The 14,758-nt window shown below is 38.4% G+C and overlaps 1 protein-coding gene across 3 annotated transcripts in view; it reads left to right on the top strand.

Annotated features, from left to right (window-relative positions):
• LOC136676682 (smoothelin-like) overlaps window positions 1–14,758 on the top strand; it is a 73,100-nt gene that overhangs the window by 28,957 nt on the left and 29,385 nt on the right. For all 3 annotated transcript variants that reach the window (XM_066653848.1, XM_066653846.1, XM_066653847.1), the window contains exons 6-8: window positions 2,086–2,170; window positions 11,531–12,021; window positions 12,825–12,870. In XM_066653848.1, coding sequence (XP_066509945.1) covers window positions 2,086–2,170; window positions 11,531–12,021; window positions 12,825–12,870 — 622 coding nt within the window. The remainder of the gene's footprint in view (window positions 1–2,085; window positions 2,171–11,530; window positions 12,022–12,824; window positions 12,871–14,758) is intronic.

Here is a 14,758-nt window from a genome sequence, read left to right as displayed (position 1 = left end):
TGAGCAATTGTTTGCTGTTGACTCTCCCATAGCAGCACTTAATACTTTTAAAGCAGGTGTTCAAGGTCACTCTCAGCCATGCAAATCTGTGACGACATGACCCGATGTTGTGCAAGCTGAGACTGTTTGTCTATCTGCAACATTCATACCTGCAAACAAACACTGAGTGTTGTTCCTGTAATTATGCACCTGTTCTTATGTGCATGTTTCTACACATACTTTGATATGTTTATTTCGTGATTTGAAGTTCGCTCATTGCAGCTGTTTATGGTCAGTGGACCGGTAGCTGTATCCAAGCATTTAGTCATTGATTAAACATGTTTGAACTGGATTGATTTTTACAACAAATGATTTCTTTCATGATGAGCACAGAAAATTGCATAAATAATAATTGTAGCAGGATGGCTCTCCCATAGCTCCAGGGTCTTGGGATTGTGGGTTTGAGCCCTGCCTTTGGCGACAAGGGTGAGGGTTCTCCTTGAGTCTGTGTGGGTTTCTCCAGGTGCTCAGGTTTCTTCCCACAGTCCTAAAAAAAACCAAAAAACCACATGCTGGTAGGTGAATTGGCCATGCACAAATGTCCATTGGTGTGAGTGTGTAATGCCCTGTGATGGACAAGTGCCTCATCCAGCGTGGGACTCACTGTGGTCCTGAACTACAGGGGTTAGACAATGAAACTGAAACGCCTGGTTTTAGACCACAATCATTTATTAGTATGGTGTAGGGCCTCCTTTTGCAGCCAATACAACGTCAATTTGTCTTTGGAATGACATATACAAGTCTGGCACAGTAGCCAGAGGGATTTTAAGCCTTTCTTAGTCTCTACGTAATGCTGGTGGAGTAAAACGTTTCCTAACTCGGTCCTTCACCCCAAAGTGGCTCATTAATATTTAGATCTGGTGACTGTGCAGGCCATGGGAGATGTTCAACTTCACTTTCATGTTCTTCAAACCAATCTTTCACCAGTCTTGGTGTGTGAATTGGTGCATTGTCGTCCTGATACACGGCACCACCTTCAGGACACAATGTTTGAACCATTAGATGCACATGGTCTCACTGGAGCAATGTGCAATTAATGAAGATTGTCCACCAGGCTGCTCCAATTTAGCCATGAAACCTTCCACACTACAGTGACAGGTGTTTCACTTTTATTGTCTAACTCCTGTAGATTAATAGTTTTACCAACAATGAATGACAATGAATGAATGAATAGTAGTTGGGGCAGTCATTAAGGTTATGATATGCACATTTGTTAGTCGCTCTGGATAAGACACAGTAAGTGTAAATATAAATGATATGAGAAACATTTACCTCACCATCTAGGCTGTGAGTGGCAATAAGTCATTAATCTTAGGGTTGAAAATGGAATGTAGTGTCATTGGCCCAGTGTGAATGAGGCAAAGCAGAGTCCATTCTGAAACTGTGTCCCAACTTTTCTGGAAATGGGGTTTAGATTTAAGTTAGAGCAGATTTAAGTTAGACATCATCTAAATCTACTTAACCAAGAACACCTTTGTCCCCTGTGTACTGAGTGTTATCTAGTTTCTAGGAGTGCTGTTAAAATGCTTTATGTGCTGTTGAACCACACTGATAAAGAGCCATTTATTCAGGAATGTCTCAGCTGTATGGTTTACTAGCCTATTGTTTATTGATTAATGTTAGTAGTTTGATTTTACTGTGAGAACTAGGTGAGAAAGTTCAGTTTTACTCAACCAGTATTTGTCTACACACTGTTAGTATCCAGATAATAATATTGGAGGTATAGGTTTGTTGTCCAGTGGAAAAAAAGTGTATCTCCCAAAATAGTAACTTTACAGGTGAAGTAAAACAGATATTTAACTTTCAATGGAAGTCAATGTAAATAGATTTTATTCCAAGTAATTTGGGAGCATTTTTATTGGTCTATCAATTATGAAATTTCCACAGAGTGTGAAGTACAACTACTGTATTCAACGGGAAACACAGGCTTCTAATTGGACAGTGATGATACAGAATTATTGATACAGATGTTTTTTCTGTATGTATTTTTCTGTATTTTTATGGTTGTTTGAGATTTTTTTTCTCCCCAAATTCATTTATTTGCAGGACACACAAAAAGAAATAGTGGACAAAATAGAACAGATAGAGATACTCCACAACCAACCACAGAGCAAAGAAGGCTGCAGAACAGGTAAGTTAGCATAAAACACACAATCTATAAAATGCTCAAATTGTAATTTTGAAGCTTTCTTTTTTTGCATCCAACACAAGTACATGAATATGAAAGGTTTTCAAAGTATTCTGTGTCAAGTCACAGTTAAAAACAAAGTGTTGTGCTGGTTTTGAGCATGAGGGGGGGAAAAAAGTCATGCTGATATTTGTTAACCAAACTTAAGAAGCAAAACATTTGTTTGTTTAACTTTCTCAGAGTTTTGAATAACTAAGACTATTAACTATAAGACCACAGGGAGGTATTATGTATAATTGTATTATGACGTGTTAAAATGAGATTGTGACATTTGTTGCTCAGTTATACTATATGGTCAAATGTCATCTGACACCTGCTTGCCTGATATTTCTTCTAAAATCAATGTTATTCATAGGGAGTTTGCTGATGTAATAGCCTATACTCTACAAGGTAGGTTTACTGCCAGATATTGGTGCATTGCTTTTGAGGATTTGATTGTGTTCAGTCACTAGGGCGTTACTTAGGTCAGGACGATGTTGGATCTTTAGTTCCAGATCAATGGGCTGAAATTACTAATTTTAAGAAGTTTGTACACACTTTCAGATATTTTTATATTGGATTGCAGGATTTATTGACTGCATCTGATATTATTTATCTCCACAATGCACATAACCTGCATGTTTGCATTGCTATTTGGGTACATTGGTATGTTCATAGTTAAATACCACATTATGTATGTCTTATCCATGTTGTTTTGTTGGAACTGGCCTTCAAGTGTCTCGACATATAATTTGTTTTTAAAACTCTGAGGAACTTGAGGGGAAAAATCTAAAAAAGAAAAAAAAAAAAAAAACGAACCCCAAAATAAATTGTGGCATTTAAGCTGCAATATATTTATTAAATGACCATGATCATGAAACAAACTGTTGCTTATTTTATGCTTCGTTCCATCTCAAATTATGTGAGACTTGAGATCGGAAAGTGGTCAACACCATGCTGACTTTCATCTCCGTTCCTTTTCACCCACTGTATTTAGTTGGCCAGTCTGTTTAGGTAACATCTTTTTTGTAAGGCCCTGACATTTGTGGTTCCACTCGTCCTTACTTAGCTCCTTCAACCAGTAATTTTGGCCAGGTTGAGAGCAGGGCAAAAAGAGCGCCGAAGAGAACAAACATTTTAGAAAGCCACTGTTTGTTATTCTGTGTGACACAAAAACTAAGGAAGTTTGGAGCCAGGACAGGGAGGAGTGGGTTAAATAGGGAAACAGTGGTGAAGAAAGAAATGGGGAAAGCATATATTGGCTGTGACCCTGAAATATCTGAAACTAGACATACAGATTTCACACACTTTCCTCTGTGGACTTGTACAGTTTTATTCTAGTACTTGTTCATTGTGTCTAATTCTTAAAGCATTTTTCCCTTAATATGTTTATTTTCATTTGTAGCTTTGAGCATCCCTACCGCTGTAATTGAAAATATAAAAAAAAAAAAAAAAATAAAAACAACTGACGATGCTTACTGCTACTATTATTTATTATCTACTAAACTTGGCTGGGGACAATAGGTTTAAAATTGTTTTAAATAAAAATAATTGCAAATGGGGCTTGCAAAAGGCACAACTGTCTAAACACTGGTCTGCAACTGAGAGGTAATGTGTGCAGTCCACTGGCAATTCTACAGCCATCTGTGGCTGTGAGCTGAAGAGAACATGAATGACTTTGCTGTGTATTAGTGAGCGGTATGGACCTCACTCTCCACCCTTCACTCAGCATGATGCTGACAGTGTGCTAGACGTGCAGGTGTATTCAACTTTCCCATGATTTTGCAGTGCCTGCAGTTGGAAAAGAAGCATTGGCTAGCTTCACTTGCCTTGGAGGAATCATGGATTTGAGGGAGACTAGCTAGTGGGTAGAATTGGAAATACTGGGTAGAAAATGTGTTGCATGTTGATAATTCAGGAGGCTTAATAATTATCCTAAAGTTCCTTAGAATAGGAAGTACCATTAGACAAAAGAGATGTGATCTAAAGAAGATATGAGACTCTAATTGGAGTTCAATAGAGTCTGAGCAGAATGTTTATTTTTACTAAGATCACTACTAAAACAAGAGGCGTGACTGGGCATTTTGGCTAATGCAGAATGTCTAAACAGCTGGTGATTTGAGCAAAAGCTCAGGGAAACTAAAGTGATCTTTTTGATGTTGGAGGGATACACCAATAAGAAAGAATAATTACCACTCACTGGATGTAGCTTTCTCATCAGTAAGCCTGAATTGAGGTATGAAGCTAACTTTAGTACGCCAAACTAGAGAACCTTTAAGATAAAAAGTCAGTGTGCCACAATATAAGTGTCATCAATCAGATATGCAGCTTATCCCTCTAGCCCTTGGCTGCTTGAGCATTATGTGGCTAAAAGGGTTGTTTACTTGCTAGAATGAGCCACCATTGCTAGTTTAGGCTGTATTTCACTTATTGGCAGGATCTGTCTTATTTAGGACATGATTGAAACCTTTCTTTTTTTCTTTTGTGGAATTGATGCAAGAATCGGGTTAATCAATGGGGTTAGTCAACGGAATTCAAGTGGTTTCACTAAAATGATGATGGCTAAAAGCATACATCAGGAATGAAACAAATAATATGAATCAACCGATTGTGACTTGCTTTTAGTAAGTTTGTACATTGTTTAAAAAAAAAAAAAAAACAGAAATTGGAATTCATATTTTTACATATAACCCACTAAATATTTTTGGTAATTTTTACTAAAATCTTAAACTTTAATTTTAGATTAATTTAATGTCTTCACTCCATTTTAATTTTACTGACTTTTTAATGAGCAAATAATACTGGACTCAAAAACACTGTTTAAAAAAAAATAAAATAAAAAAAATAATGTATACTCCTTTGGGTAACCATTACTATGTAGTGTGCGTGTCAAACTAAAGAATCAGACACAGGCACCAAAACACCTTCAGTTTCAGTTTAAAGACATGGATCAGGTGACGGGCATAAAAACATTTTAAACTGTGAGATCCTTGATGAGATATCTTTGAAAGAACTGTAGGCTTTTATGTGCTTATATTTTTTTAATGTTGTTCTGCAACTCTCAAACTCCATGTTAGCGGCCTTCATTGGTGTCTGGGGAAAAAGAAAGCTGTGCCCTCTGCCCCATGACAGTTAAGCCCTTGTTTTTCAGTGCACTTTCCACCACTGTTGGCTAAAACCCAATATTGTTCATGACCCTATAATGCCAGGCAACATCCTTTTATGGCTGGGGTTTTTTTTTTTTTTAAATGCATAAAGACTTCAGCAGGCACTAGGCTTGGATGGTATGGAAAACTTGGACAGATGTTTTTAGAATTCCTGCTCCCTATTATCAAAATGAGGACATCTGGAAGGATGTTTACCTTTCAGCATGATCCTGACCTGAAACCCACAGCTAAAGCAACAGTAGACAAGCTAAAAAACAAAAGGCCTTCCTGCAGTGTCCCAGTTAGATCAAAATTAGCGGGACATTGACTGATGTGTTAAATATGTTATGTGTTATATGACACATTTTCTATACTGTAGGGAGACATAACAATACAGTTGCTGTGAATAATTTGGCCAAGTGTGTTTGTTTGTATATTCCTTTTATAATTATGAATTTTGTTGATCCTGTTCTATTTAATTGACATTTGCAGGTTTTGAACATGGTTTGAACAAGTTAATATGAAAGCCTGTAGTCACAATGCTCTATTATGATTTAAATTGGACACTCTATTGGTATTGTCAGAAACCACAGAAATAAATCTATTAGAAGTTTGTTTGTAACTGGAAATAGTTTGAGACAAGGGTGTGCGTGCACCATGTATTTTACACTGGGCAAATTGCACTGAATGTTTCCTTTATTTATTTTTTGCATACAGCCTACATAGCTTAGAGGGGACATTTCCGATTGTGGGAAAACACTGTTCTCTCTGGTTTGTTCATGTTCAGGAGCTCTGCATCTTTTAAAGTTGAGTGGTATGTTTGAGGGGAAAAAAAACAACTATAGGTGGATGAAGTTTAACTTGTCTGTAAGATTTTAATCACTGTTTGAATTAACGCAGAAACTCGTTTGTAATTCAAGTTATTTATTTATTTATTTTTAGCAATTTGGGTAATGCAGTTAGCCATCTCCTGAATTTGGAGACATCTCCACCATAAGGGATCCGAAACAGCAAAAATAAGTCTATATCTCAGTTTGTGCTTTTCAACATTTGCCTTTCTTTCTGTTGTCTAAACATATTCCAGATTCCTTTCTTCAACAGTTTAGTGGTGTTCCTGGAGAAATTTGCAGCCTCTGTACTCATGAAGTCCATCGACAACATGGAGGTTAAATTCTTGCTCTATGCAGACGACCAGGTGCTGCTGTCCCCCACTGAGCGGGGGCTAAAGCAGCAGCTGGAGCAGTTCTGTCAGAACTGGGCCCTGACTGTCAATTTGGACAAAACAAAAATTGTAATCTTCCAGACAAAGCCAGGTTTCAGAGCAACAGACTGTTCACCGCCCTAGAGCACTCTTTACACTACACCTACCTGGGCCTGACCATCAGCGCCTCAGGGGGCTTTGATCTGGGAGTGAATGCACTAAAGGGAAAGGCACGAAGGGCCTTCTGTGAAGTCAGGAACAAATTCCACAAAGTAGACATCCCGGTCAGTATCAGGTGCAAAAATTTTGTGCCTATTGCACTGTATGGAAGTGAGGTATGGGGTCAACTCAATAAACTCGACTACACCAGATGGGACAAGAATACCAGATGGGACAAGAAGACATTCTGATTCAAACACACTGCAGCATGAAGCACAAAAAACCCCAAGAGTTCAGCCCTAAACTCAGTTCCCTCTATCAGCTGGTTCTGAAACTGACTAGCCTACTGTTGCCACAGTCTCAGTCCAGCACTGCTGACCAAGTCCAAGTCTAATCAGACTGAACCAAATGATCAAACACTGCAAATCAGCCTTTCTAGAACACGGGGAAAATATGACCAGAACCCAGTCTAGATTAGAGTGCTATCGGACCCTAAACGGACCGTATGAATTGGCCGAGTATCTCTTCACCATCAGAGGTCCTTATTAGAGACAGATCCTGACCCAGTACTGGCTCAGTGACCACAGCCTAGCCATGCAGAAGGGCAGGTATAAGAAGTCCTGGTCTTGAGGTCAAGACAGAGCTGCCCTTTCTCCTGCACTGCCAAAAACAAACAAATATTTGTGATCCTCGGCGTAGGGGACACATCGCCTTTCGCCGCCAAATATGTGACAATATGCCACTCCCAAGCTGAATTGACTCAGATGGAGACATGGACACACAGAGAGAGGGAGAAGGACGGACGGATAGAGAGAGACGGCCAGATTCACTCACTCATACTTGGCATATCATTAACCATTTACTGACACCGGGGCTTCATAAACACGTTAAACTGGTTTAGAGCATGCAAACAGACTGGAAATTAAATTTATTTATTTATTTATAATTAAAAGCATGAACATTGCCATTAAAACCAATGCAAAACTAAGAGATGCATTTCTTTAGAACCCAAACATGTCCTGAATGAATATATGAGGTAAAAGGAAAACATTGCAGAAGCTCCGTCTATAGGTTCTCACTCTAGTTTGTAAATGGCTTAAACAATGAGTCATTTTATAGCTAATTTCATGCAATTCAGAACTCCCTACAATAACCTGCTGAATTGTTCATGATTGACTCATCAAAAGGATGCTCTGTTAAAACCTTGTAGCAGAGGGTGTGTTCTTTTTTTTTTTTTTTTTTTGTTTTTTTTTTTTTTTCTTCCCTCTCTACAAGCCCTTTGAACACTAAAATTGGTAAATGGTCAAGAGTAAGATTTCTTTCTTAAAATGATAGTTAGACAAACAACCCCTCCCCACTTGCTCCATAGCTTGTTTCTCCTCAAGTATATTTGGTTTCCAAAGCTTGTTTTCTTTGGTTTTGCCTTGGACCTATCATCCGCAACAGCCACAACCTATGTTCAGTTGTCTCAAGCAGACTTGCTTTTGTGGGTTCTGGTCTATTGAAATGCACAAATATTGTGTAAATATCACCTAAATATTGTTTGTTCATATTTCCCTTTATATACAACAGCATGTCAAACTGTATCAGAAACTACATACAATATTTATTCTGTTTCTGGTAACACATAACATCACATAAGACATTTGGAAGCAGACGTGATGATTTAGGTATGCAGTTAGCACAAATCTAATTGTGCGTTATTATGATTGACTACATTTGGACTCAGGGGAAAATGGTATAAATCTGAGTTTTCGTCAGTCTTTTCTTTTAGCTGACTCCGGCCACTCGTTTAGGCCAGACATCCGCTCTGCTGTGGTCTATCTATAGCCCAGCAATTGTCTGAAAGAGTGGCGTGGCTTTGTTTTTGCTGATGGCGAAGAATGTGTTTGGGGTTTGGATCTGTAAACCTAACAGCCTGCCTCCCCTCTCTCAGTAAACAAAGCGGAGAAAACAGCAATCAGAGAAAGCCACAGAAAGGGTTGTGCCTCTTTTTCTTGGTCTAACTGATGAATGACTTAAAATGCCGAAAAGATTCAAATCAGCGTTATCTTGCATAAAAATGTTCTCTTTTCAGTGAGTTATAAATAAAGTTCGTAACACTTGGAGGTTTTGTAACTAAAATATGCCTAAAGTATAAATAGATTATTAGTAGTAATACTACTGTTGTGAAAGTATAACTAATAGTGAAACCATATACAAAGCCTGGGAAAATCATTACAATTTGCTTTTCTGCTTCTAGACGTTATTTCAGCAGCACACTGCACGTCTGACAGACAGCATAAATCTTGAATTCAGAGCAACAGTGTTGAAAAACACATTTAGAAGACTACAGTCTGGCCGTACTGACTCTGTAAGCAGACAGAGCTTTAACAAAAAATACTGGCTGTGCTGCACTCCTGCTGTGATGTGAGAATGGTGGAAACAGACGCTAGAGTGCCACATGTGAAAAGTATCAAGATGTTAGTGATTCTCCCAAAAATGACAGGGATCCACTCAGACGTTTTATTACTTTAAAAGAGCATTAGCGTCCATGCTCATTATGGTCAAAGAGCAGCTCAGGCCACGTGACCTTGTCCTCTCCCACAGTCTGAATGAATTATGGTGACAACAGATTTGGAGGAAAATGCATAAGTGCTTCTTTTTTGTTGTTTTTGTAGGAATATTTATTTTCAACCTAATTTCCCTCTGACCACATATTGTTCCCAAACGCAGTAATTTTAAATCATTTCTCTGTACATTAATAAAGAAAAGAGAGTAAAAACCCTGATAAATCCATGCATAAGCATGAATTTTTTTAAATATTAAAATTACTTATATATGAATTAAAGTAATTTTTATGTAAAAAAAAAAAAAAACTTCATGCTTAAGTTTGTTTTCATTCACTCAGCACTTAATTGCTCTCAGTATTTATTTTCTTCTTAATACATTAGCTATATTAAATGACCTTTTGAATTATCCAGGAAAAAAAAAAAAAAATCGTTAATATTTTGCAAAGAAAAACAATGGAGGTATCATTTGATCCTCCCAGTTGAGGAAAAATGGGCCATTGGATTTAGGAGCCCACCCTACACTTCCTGTGCCTGGCTGTCTCGTTTTCCTGTCCCAGTTCTGTCTTCCGAAGTGCACCCATGTGCACATACACACGTAGGGTGACAGGAAATGACTCCATCTCCACCCTGAATACTCACTACAAACCTTTTAATGACACACTTTGGGCTTGGGAACATTGGTGTGTGTGTGTGTGTGTGTGTGTGTGTGTGTGTGTGTGTGTGTGTGTGTGTGTGTGTGTGTGTGTGTGTGTGTGTGTGTGTGTGTGTGTGTGTGTAACCTTTAATTTGGATCTTTTCCTTGCTCTTGTCAACTTGCCGTCAATTCCAGTGGTTCTCAGACTTTTCCAAACTACAAACCACAAAGGCCCTGAAGTGGCTTTCTTTGTTTTGGCTCTGTTAAAATGCCCTTTAAGGTTGGTGGTCTGTGACCTTGCAGTTGCCTGTAATTTAAAGACAAACAGAATGCCCTTCTCAACCTGCTGTATCGGAATAAAAAATGTGAATGACTCCTTAAAAGGACAGGTCCTTTTTATGTATTTTATTGGATGGAGCTTAAATATTGTCTGCTTTTGAAGTTTGCTTTGTATGCACTATATGGACTAGGCATATGCTTACATCCACCATCAAACTAATTTTCTTTAAATAAGAAACATAAATTCAATTTTACATGTAATTGTTTATGGATGTAGGATATAAAGTCTCAGATCATTTTGTGGTCTTCCATGCATCACCACTGTTTATGAAACATACTCCAGAATAATATCTGTAGCTGTCAAAGCTCAAAATGAAGTGATCTAAAAGTAGCAAGTCCAGATAAGTCGACTTGTGGTGTAACCTTGAAGTTGCCATACAAATCACACAAATGCTGCCTTAATTTACTCCTACCTGAAAACTGAAACATTGGATATATGGTAAACCTTCTCAAAACCACGATCTGGTGCTTTCATATTCTGGCACTTTGGTTATTTCTCTGGCTTAATACAAAATTTTTTAATCTCTATTTAAGACATAATGATTTTTTTTTCAGAAAGTGCAAATACAAAATGGTGCAGTCCTGCAATGCTTGATAATTCTGCTTGAAGCGAATTTTATTATTTTTTTTAATGCCATCACTGAGGATTTTTAATTAGATTAAATATTTACTTTAGTACTTTACCAGGAAACACTCTATTAAGATAAAATCTTAATGGAGTGGATGAGGACATGAGGTCCTAAAGTCCAGTGATATATATATTTTTTGGACAGGACATGAGAAGAGAGTCGAGCATTGCAAAATGTAGAAGTAGAAATCATAGTTGTTAGAGCAGTTATACAAAAAGTACAGTCCTACAACTGTGTATGAAACTTATGAATATATATAATTGCACAAACTTGTATATAAGAGCTTCTTAACAAGATAAAAGCATTTCAAACATACCATTCAGTGCTCTTTACTTACAAAGGTTCTAAAGGTTCTAAAAAATTACTGTTTTCTGAAGAATACCTGTCTAAATTTTCACCCCTAATATATGATACTTTGGACAGAATAACTGCACTGAACCTTTTGCTGTAATGTTGGATGAGGTGAGAAAATCCATAACACTCTTGTACCAGTGTCAACACATCTGTGCACATCTCCTTTTTAAGACTTTGCGTTTTATTATATGAAGGCTTTGCTAAGGAGATGATGTTTCAAGGTGTGTTTTAATGACTTGGAAAGCTGTACTTTGCAGTGCTACCTGCTTCCTGGAGTCTAACATGCAGCTTTTTCTTCTGTGTGTTTTAGGTTCTAAATCTGACATGGTGTTAGTATTAGACCCTCTGGTTAGGGAGAAGGTGTCTTGCCCTTTGACCCTCCATTCTCAGCGTGACCCTGGATCGCCTTCCTCTGGTGTCATTCCTTCTTATCGGGACCGTTCAGATTCCGAGTCCAGCCGGAGCCAGGACTCCTCGCAGCACACATGGCTGGATTCAGGCGCTTCAGAGCAAAGTCATGCTTGCTCAGTGCCTACTTCCGAGTCGGATACTTCAGTGCTAGGCACGCACCCTGGATTGGCAATGGGGGGAGAACAAGCAGCAGGTTCATCCTCTCTGAGCACAGACTCAAAGGCTGAGGCTAACGATCTTGGGCCAAGTAAGATTGAAGATCTGTGTTCGACCTCAGTCATCGGTGTGGAGACAGTCGACGGAGCAGTAAACTCTAAGAAGACAGCAAATACCAGCTGTTGCATGCCAAAGGAGTCCAGAGGAAAGCCTAAAGACAGCATTAAACAGAAGGTAAGCCATAAGGTGAAATAAATGTGGATTTTTAGCCTAAGCACTACGCATTAATCTCTGGGGAAGTGCAGATGATACAAACCTTCCACTAGGAGGTAATGTTCAGCTGCAGGTAAGGTTGTGTTCAGCCTTCTTGCCATAGAACTTTTCCAATTCCTCACATTCAGCATGCACAGATACTGTGTCCTGGTTTTTATAATACTCTTGTTTAAGGAACAGCCATAAACAGCAGTATTTTATAGGTATGAGGGATAGTCTCATGAGAGTTCAGGCACCACACTGCATAAACAAACTAGCCTCCAAATTTCACCCCTCTTAAAATTTTTCACTCTGTTCAATGCCTACATTTATAGCAATACTTAGAAGAAATCCAGATTTAGGTCTTCAACTGTAAAATTAAATCCAATATGCCCTTTTCCCATTAAATTTCATTATTTAATCCAATTTTTGTCTCCTCAGTGACAAAATGTCTGGAGGGCAATTAAATAACCACATGATAACTAAAGATCATGGGGTGTGTTATAAAAAAAAATGTATGATTTTCTGCCAATATGTATACAATAGAAATAATAGTAGTTATAGTGAATAAAGACATCACAGACATGATCAGTCTGGACCTGTATAAATTTAATTCTGTCTGAAGGAGGCTTGAGAAACAGCAGTTTGAATGTTCTGTATAAAATGTATGTTTTATTTTAATGGTCTGTGAATGTAAGAAAAAAGGTAAATACTGCTGTAAATTTAAATTACATTAAAATTTTTTGGATACATTTTTTTTTTTAACTATACCTTTTGTTCCCTAGGTCACATCAAGCACAGATGCAGAGTGTTCTCTTAACAAAGATACAGGTAATTGTATATATTGTACTTTAAAAAGCATACATTTTACCACTTATCAGCTTATTTTATTCATTCCTTTACAAACCCCATTCCCAGAAATGTTTGGACACCTTTCTAAAAATGCAATACAAGCTAAAAACTGTAATTTTTCCAAATGTCTTGAACATTCAGTTAACTGATAAAAGTACAAATAATACATTTTCAGTGTTTTTACTGCAGAACTAATTGCATTTTTTAAATATAAAAAAAAAATATGACTCATGTACTACCCCCCCCAAAAAAAGTTTGGGACAGAGGCAAAATAAGATTGAAATGTTATACAGTACAGGTAGCAGTTGTCTGGAAGGTTTCACAATTAGCAGTTTAAATCTTAACAGGTAAGGTCATCAAGACTGGGTATTTTACAAATATGAAAATGTGACCAAACCTGTTGGACCACCATAAAATAAACAGTTATTTTTAACCAAGAAAGTCAAACTTCACTCTTCACAGATTTTAATACTTAAATCGCAGCAAGCAGAAAATGCAACCAATCTCTAAGACTGAGCTTATTTACAGGCACTGATTTTCTGAATAATAGTGCTGTATTTGGGTATTTAGATATTTGTTCATTGGGTGGGTAATTGATGATGAGATTCAGACTTTCAGTTTTGTGGCAAAAGGCAAACACGCCACCATATTCTGGCTCTTCAGCAGTGAAAACGGTGCTCTACCCTCTCCACCCATGTTCAGGCTCATCAACATAAGTCTTTGTGCAAATAAAGCCTAAAACTCAGTCATATAAAATAAGTCTAACATGCTAAAACAATACACTTGCGACACCACAGTTAATTTTGTCAGCTTCGTACCTGAAATTAGAGCACCTCCACTCAAACTGGTTAAACTGTGCATACTCTGTGCCCTTAGTTAGCAAGCTTGTTAGCAGGTTAGCGAGCCATATATATATATATATATATATATTACACCCACACCACACACATACAGGGGTTGTACAATGAAACTGAAACACCTGTCATTTTAGTGTGGGAGGTTTCATGGCTAAATTGGACCAGCCTGGTGGTCAATCTTCATTAACTGCACATTGCACCAGTAAGAGCAGAGTGTGAAGGTTCAGTTAGCAGGGTAAGAGCACAGTTTTGCTCAAAATATTGCAATGCACACAACATTATGGGTGATATGCCAGAGTTCAAAAGAGGACAAATTGTTGGTGCACGTCTTGCTGGCGCATCTGTGACCAAGACAGCAAGTCTTTGTGATGTATCAAGAGCGACGGTATCCAGGGTAATGTAAGCATACCACCAAGAAGGACCAAACACATCCAACAGGATTCACTGTGGACGCAAGCAGAAGCTGTCTGAAAGGGATGTTCGGGTGCTGACCCGGATTGTATCCAAAAAACATAAAACCACGGCTGCCCAAATCATGGCAGAATTAAATGTGCACCTCAACTCTCCTGTTTCCACCAGAACTGTCCGTCGGGAGCTCCACAGGGTCAATATACATGGCCGGGCTGCTATGGCCAAACCTTTGGTCACTCATGCCAAATGTCGGTTTCAATGGTGCAAGGAGCGCAGATCTTGGGCTGTGGACAATGTGAAACATGTATTGTTCTCTGAGTCCACCTTTACTGTTTTCCCCACATCCGGGAGAGTTACGGTGTGGAGAAGCCCCAAAGAAGCGTACCACCCAGACTGTTGTATGCCCAGAGTGTAGCATGGGGGTGGATCAGTGATGGTTTGGGCTGCCATATCATGACATTCCCTTGGCAGAATACTTGTGCTAGATGGGCACGTCACTGCCAAGGACTACCGAACCATTCTGGAGGACCATGTGCATAGAATGGTTCAAACTTTGTATCCTGAAGGCGGTGCCATGTATCAGGACGACAATGCACCAA

Source organism: Hoplias malabaricus, chromosome X2 (genome assembly GCF_029633855.1).
Source record: "Hoplias malabaricus isolate fHopMal1 chromosome X2, fHopMal1.hap1, whole genome shotgun sequence".
Taxonomy (NCBI): domain Eukaryota; kingdom Metazoa; phylum Chordata; class Actinopteri; order Characiformes; family Erythrinidae; genus Hoplias; species Hoplias malabaricus.
The sequence above is the reverse complement of the archived record's forward strand: the minus strand, read 5'-3'. Positions and strand labels throughout refer to the sequence as shown.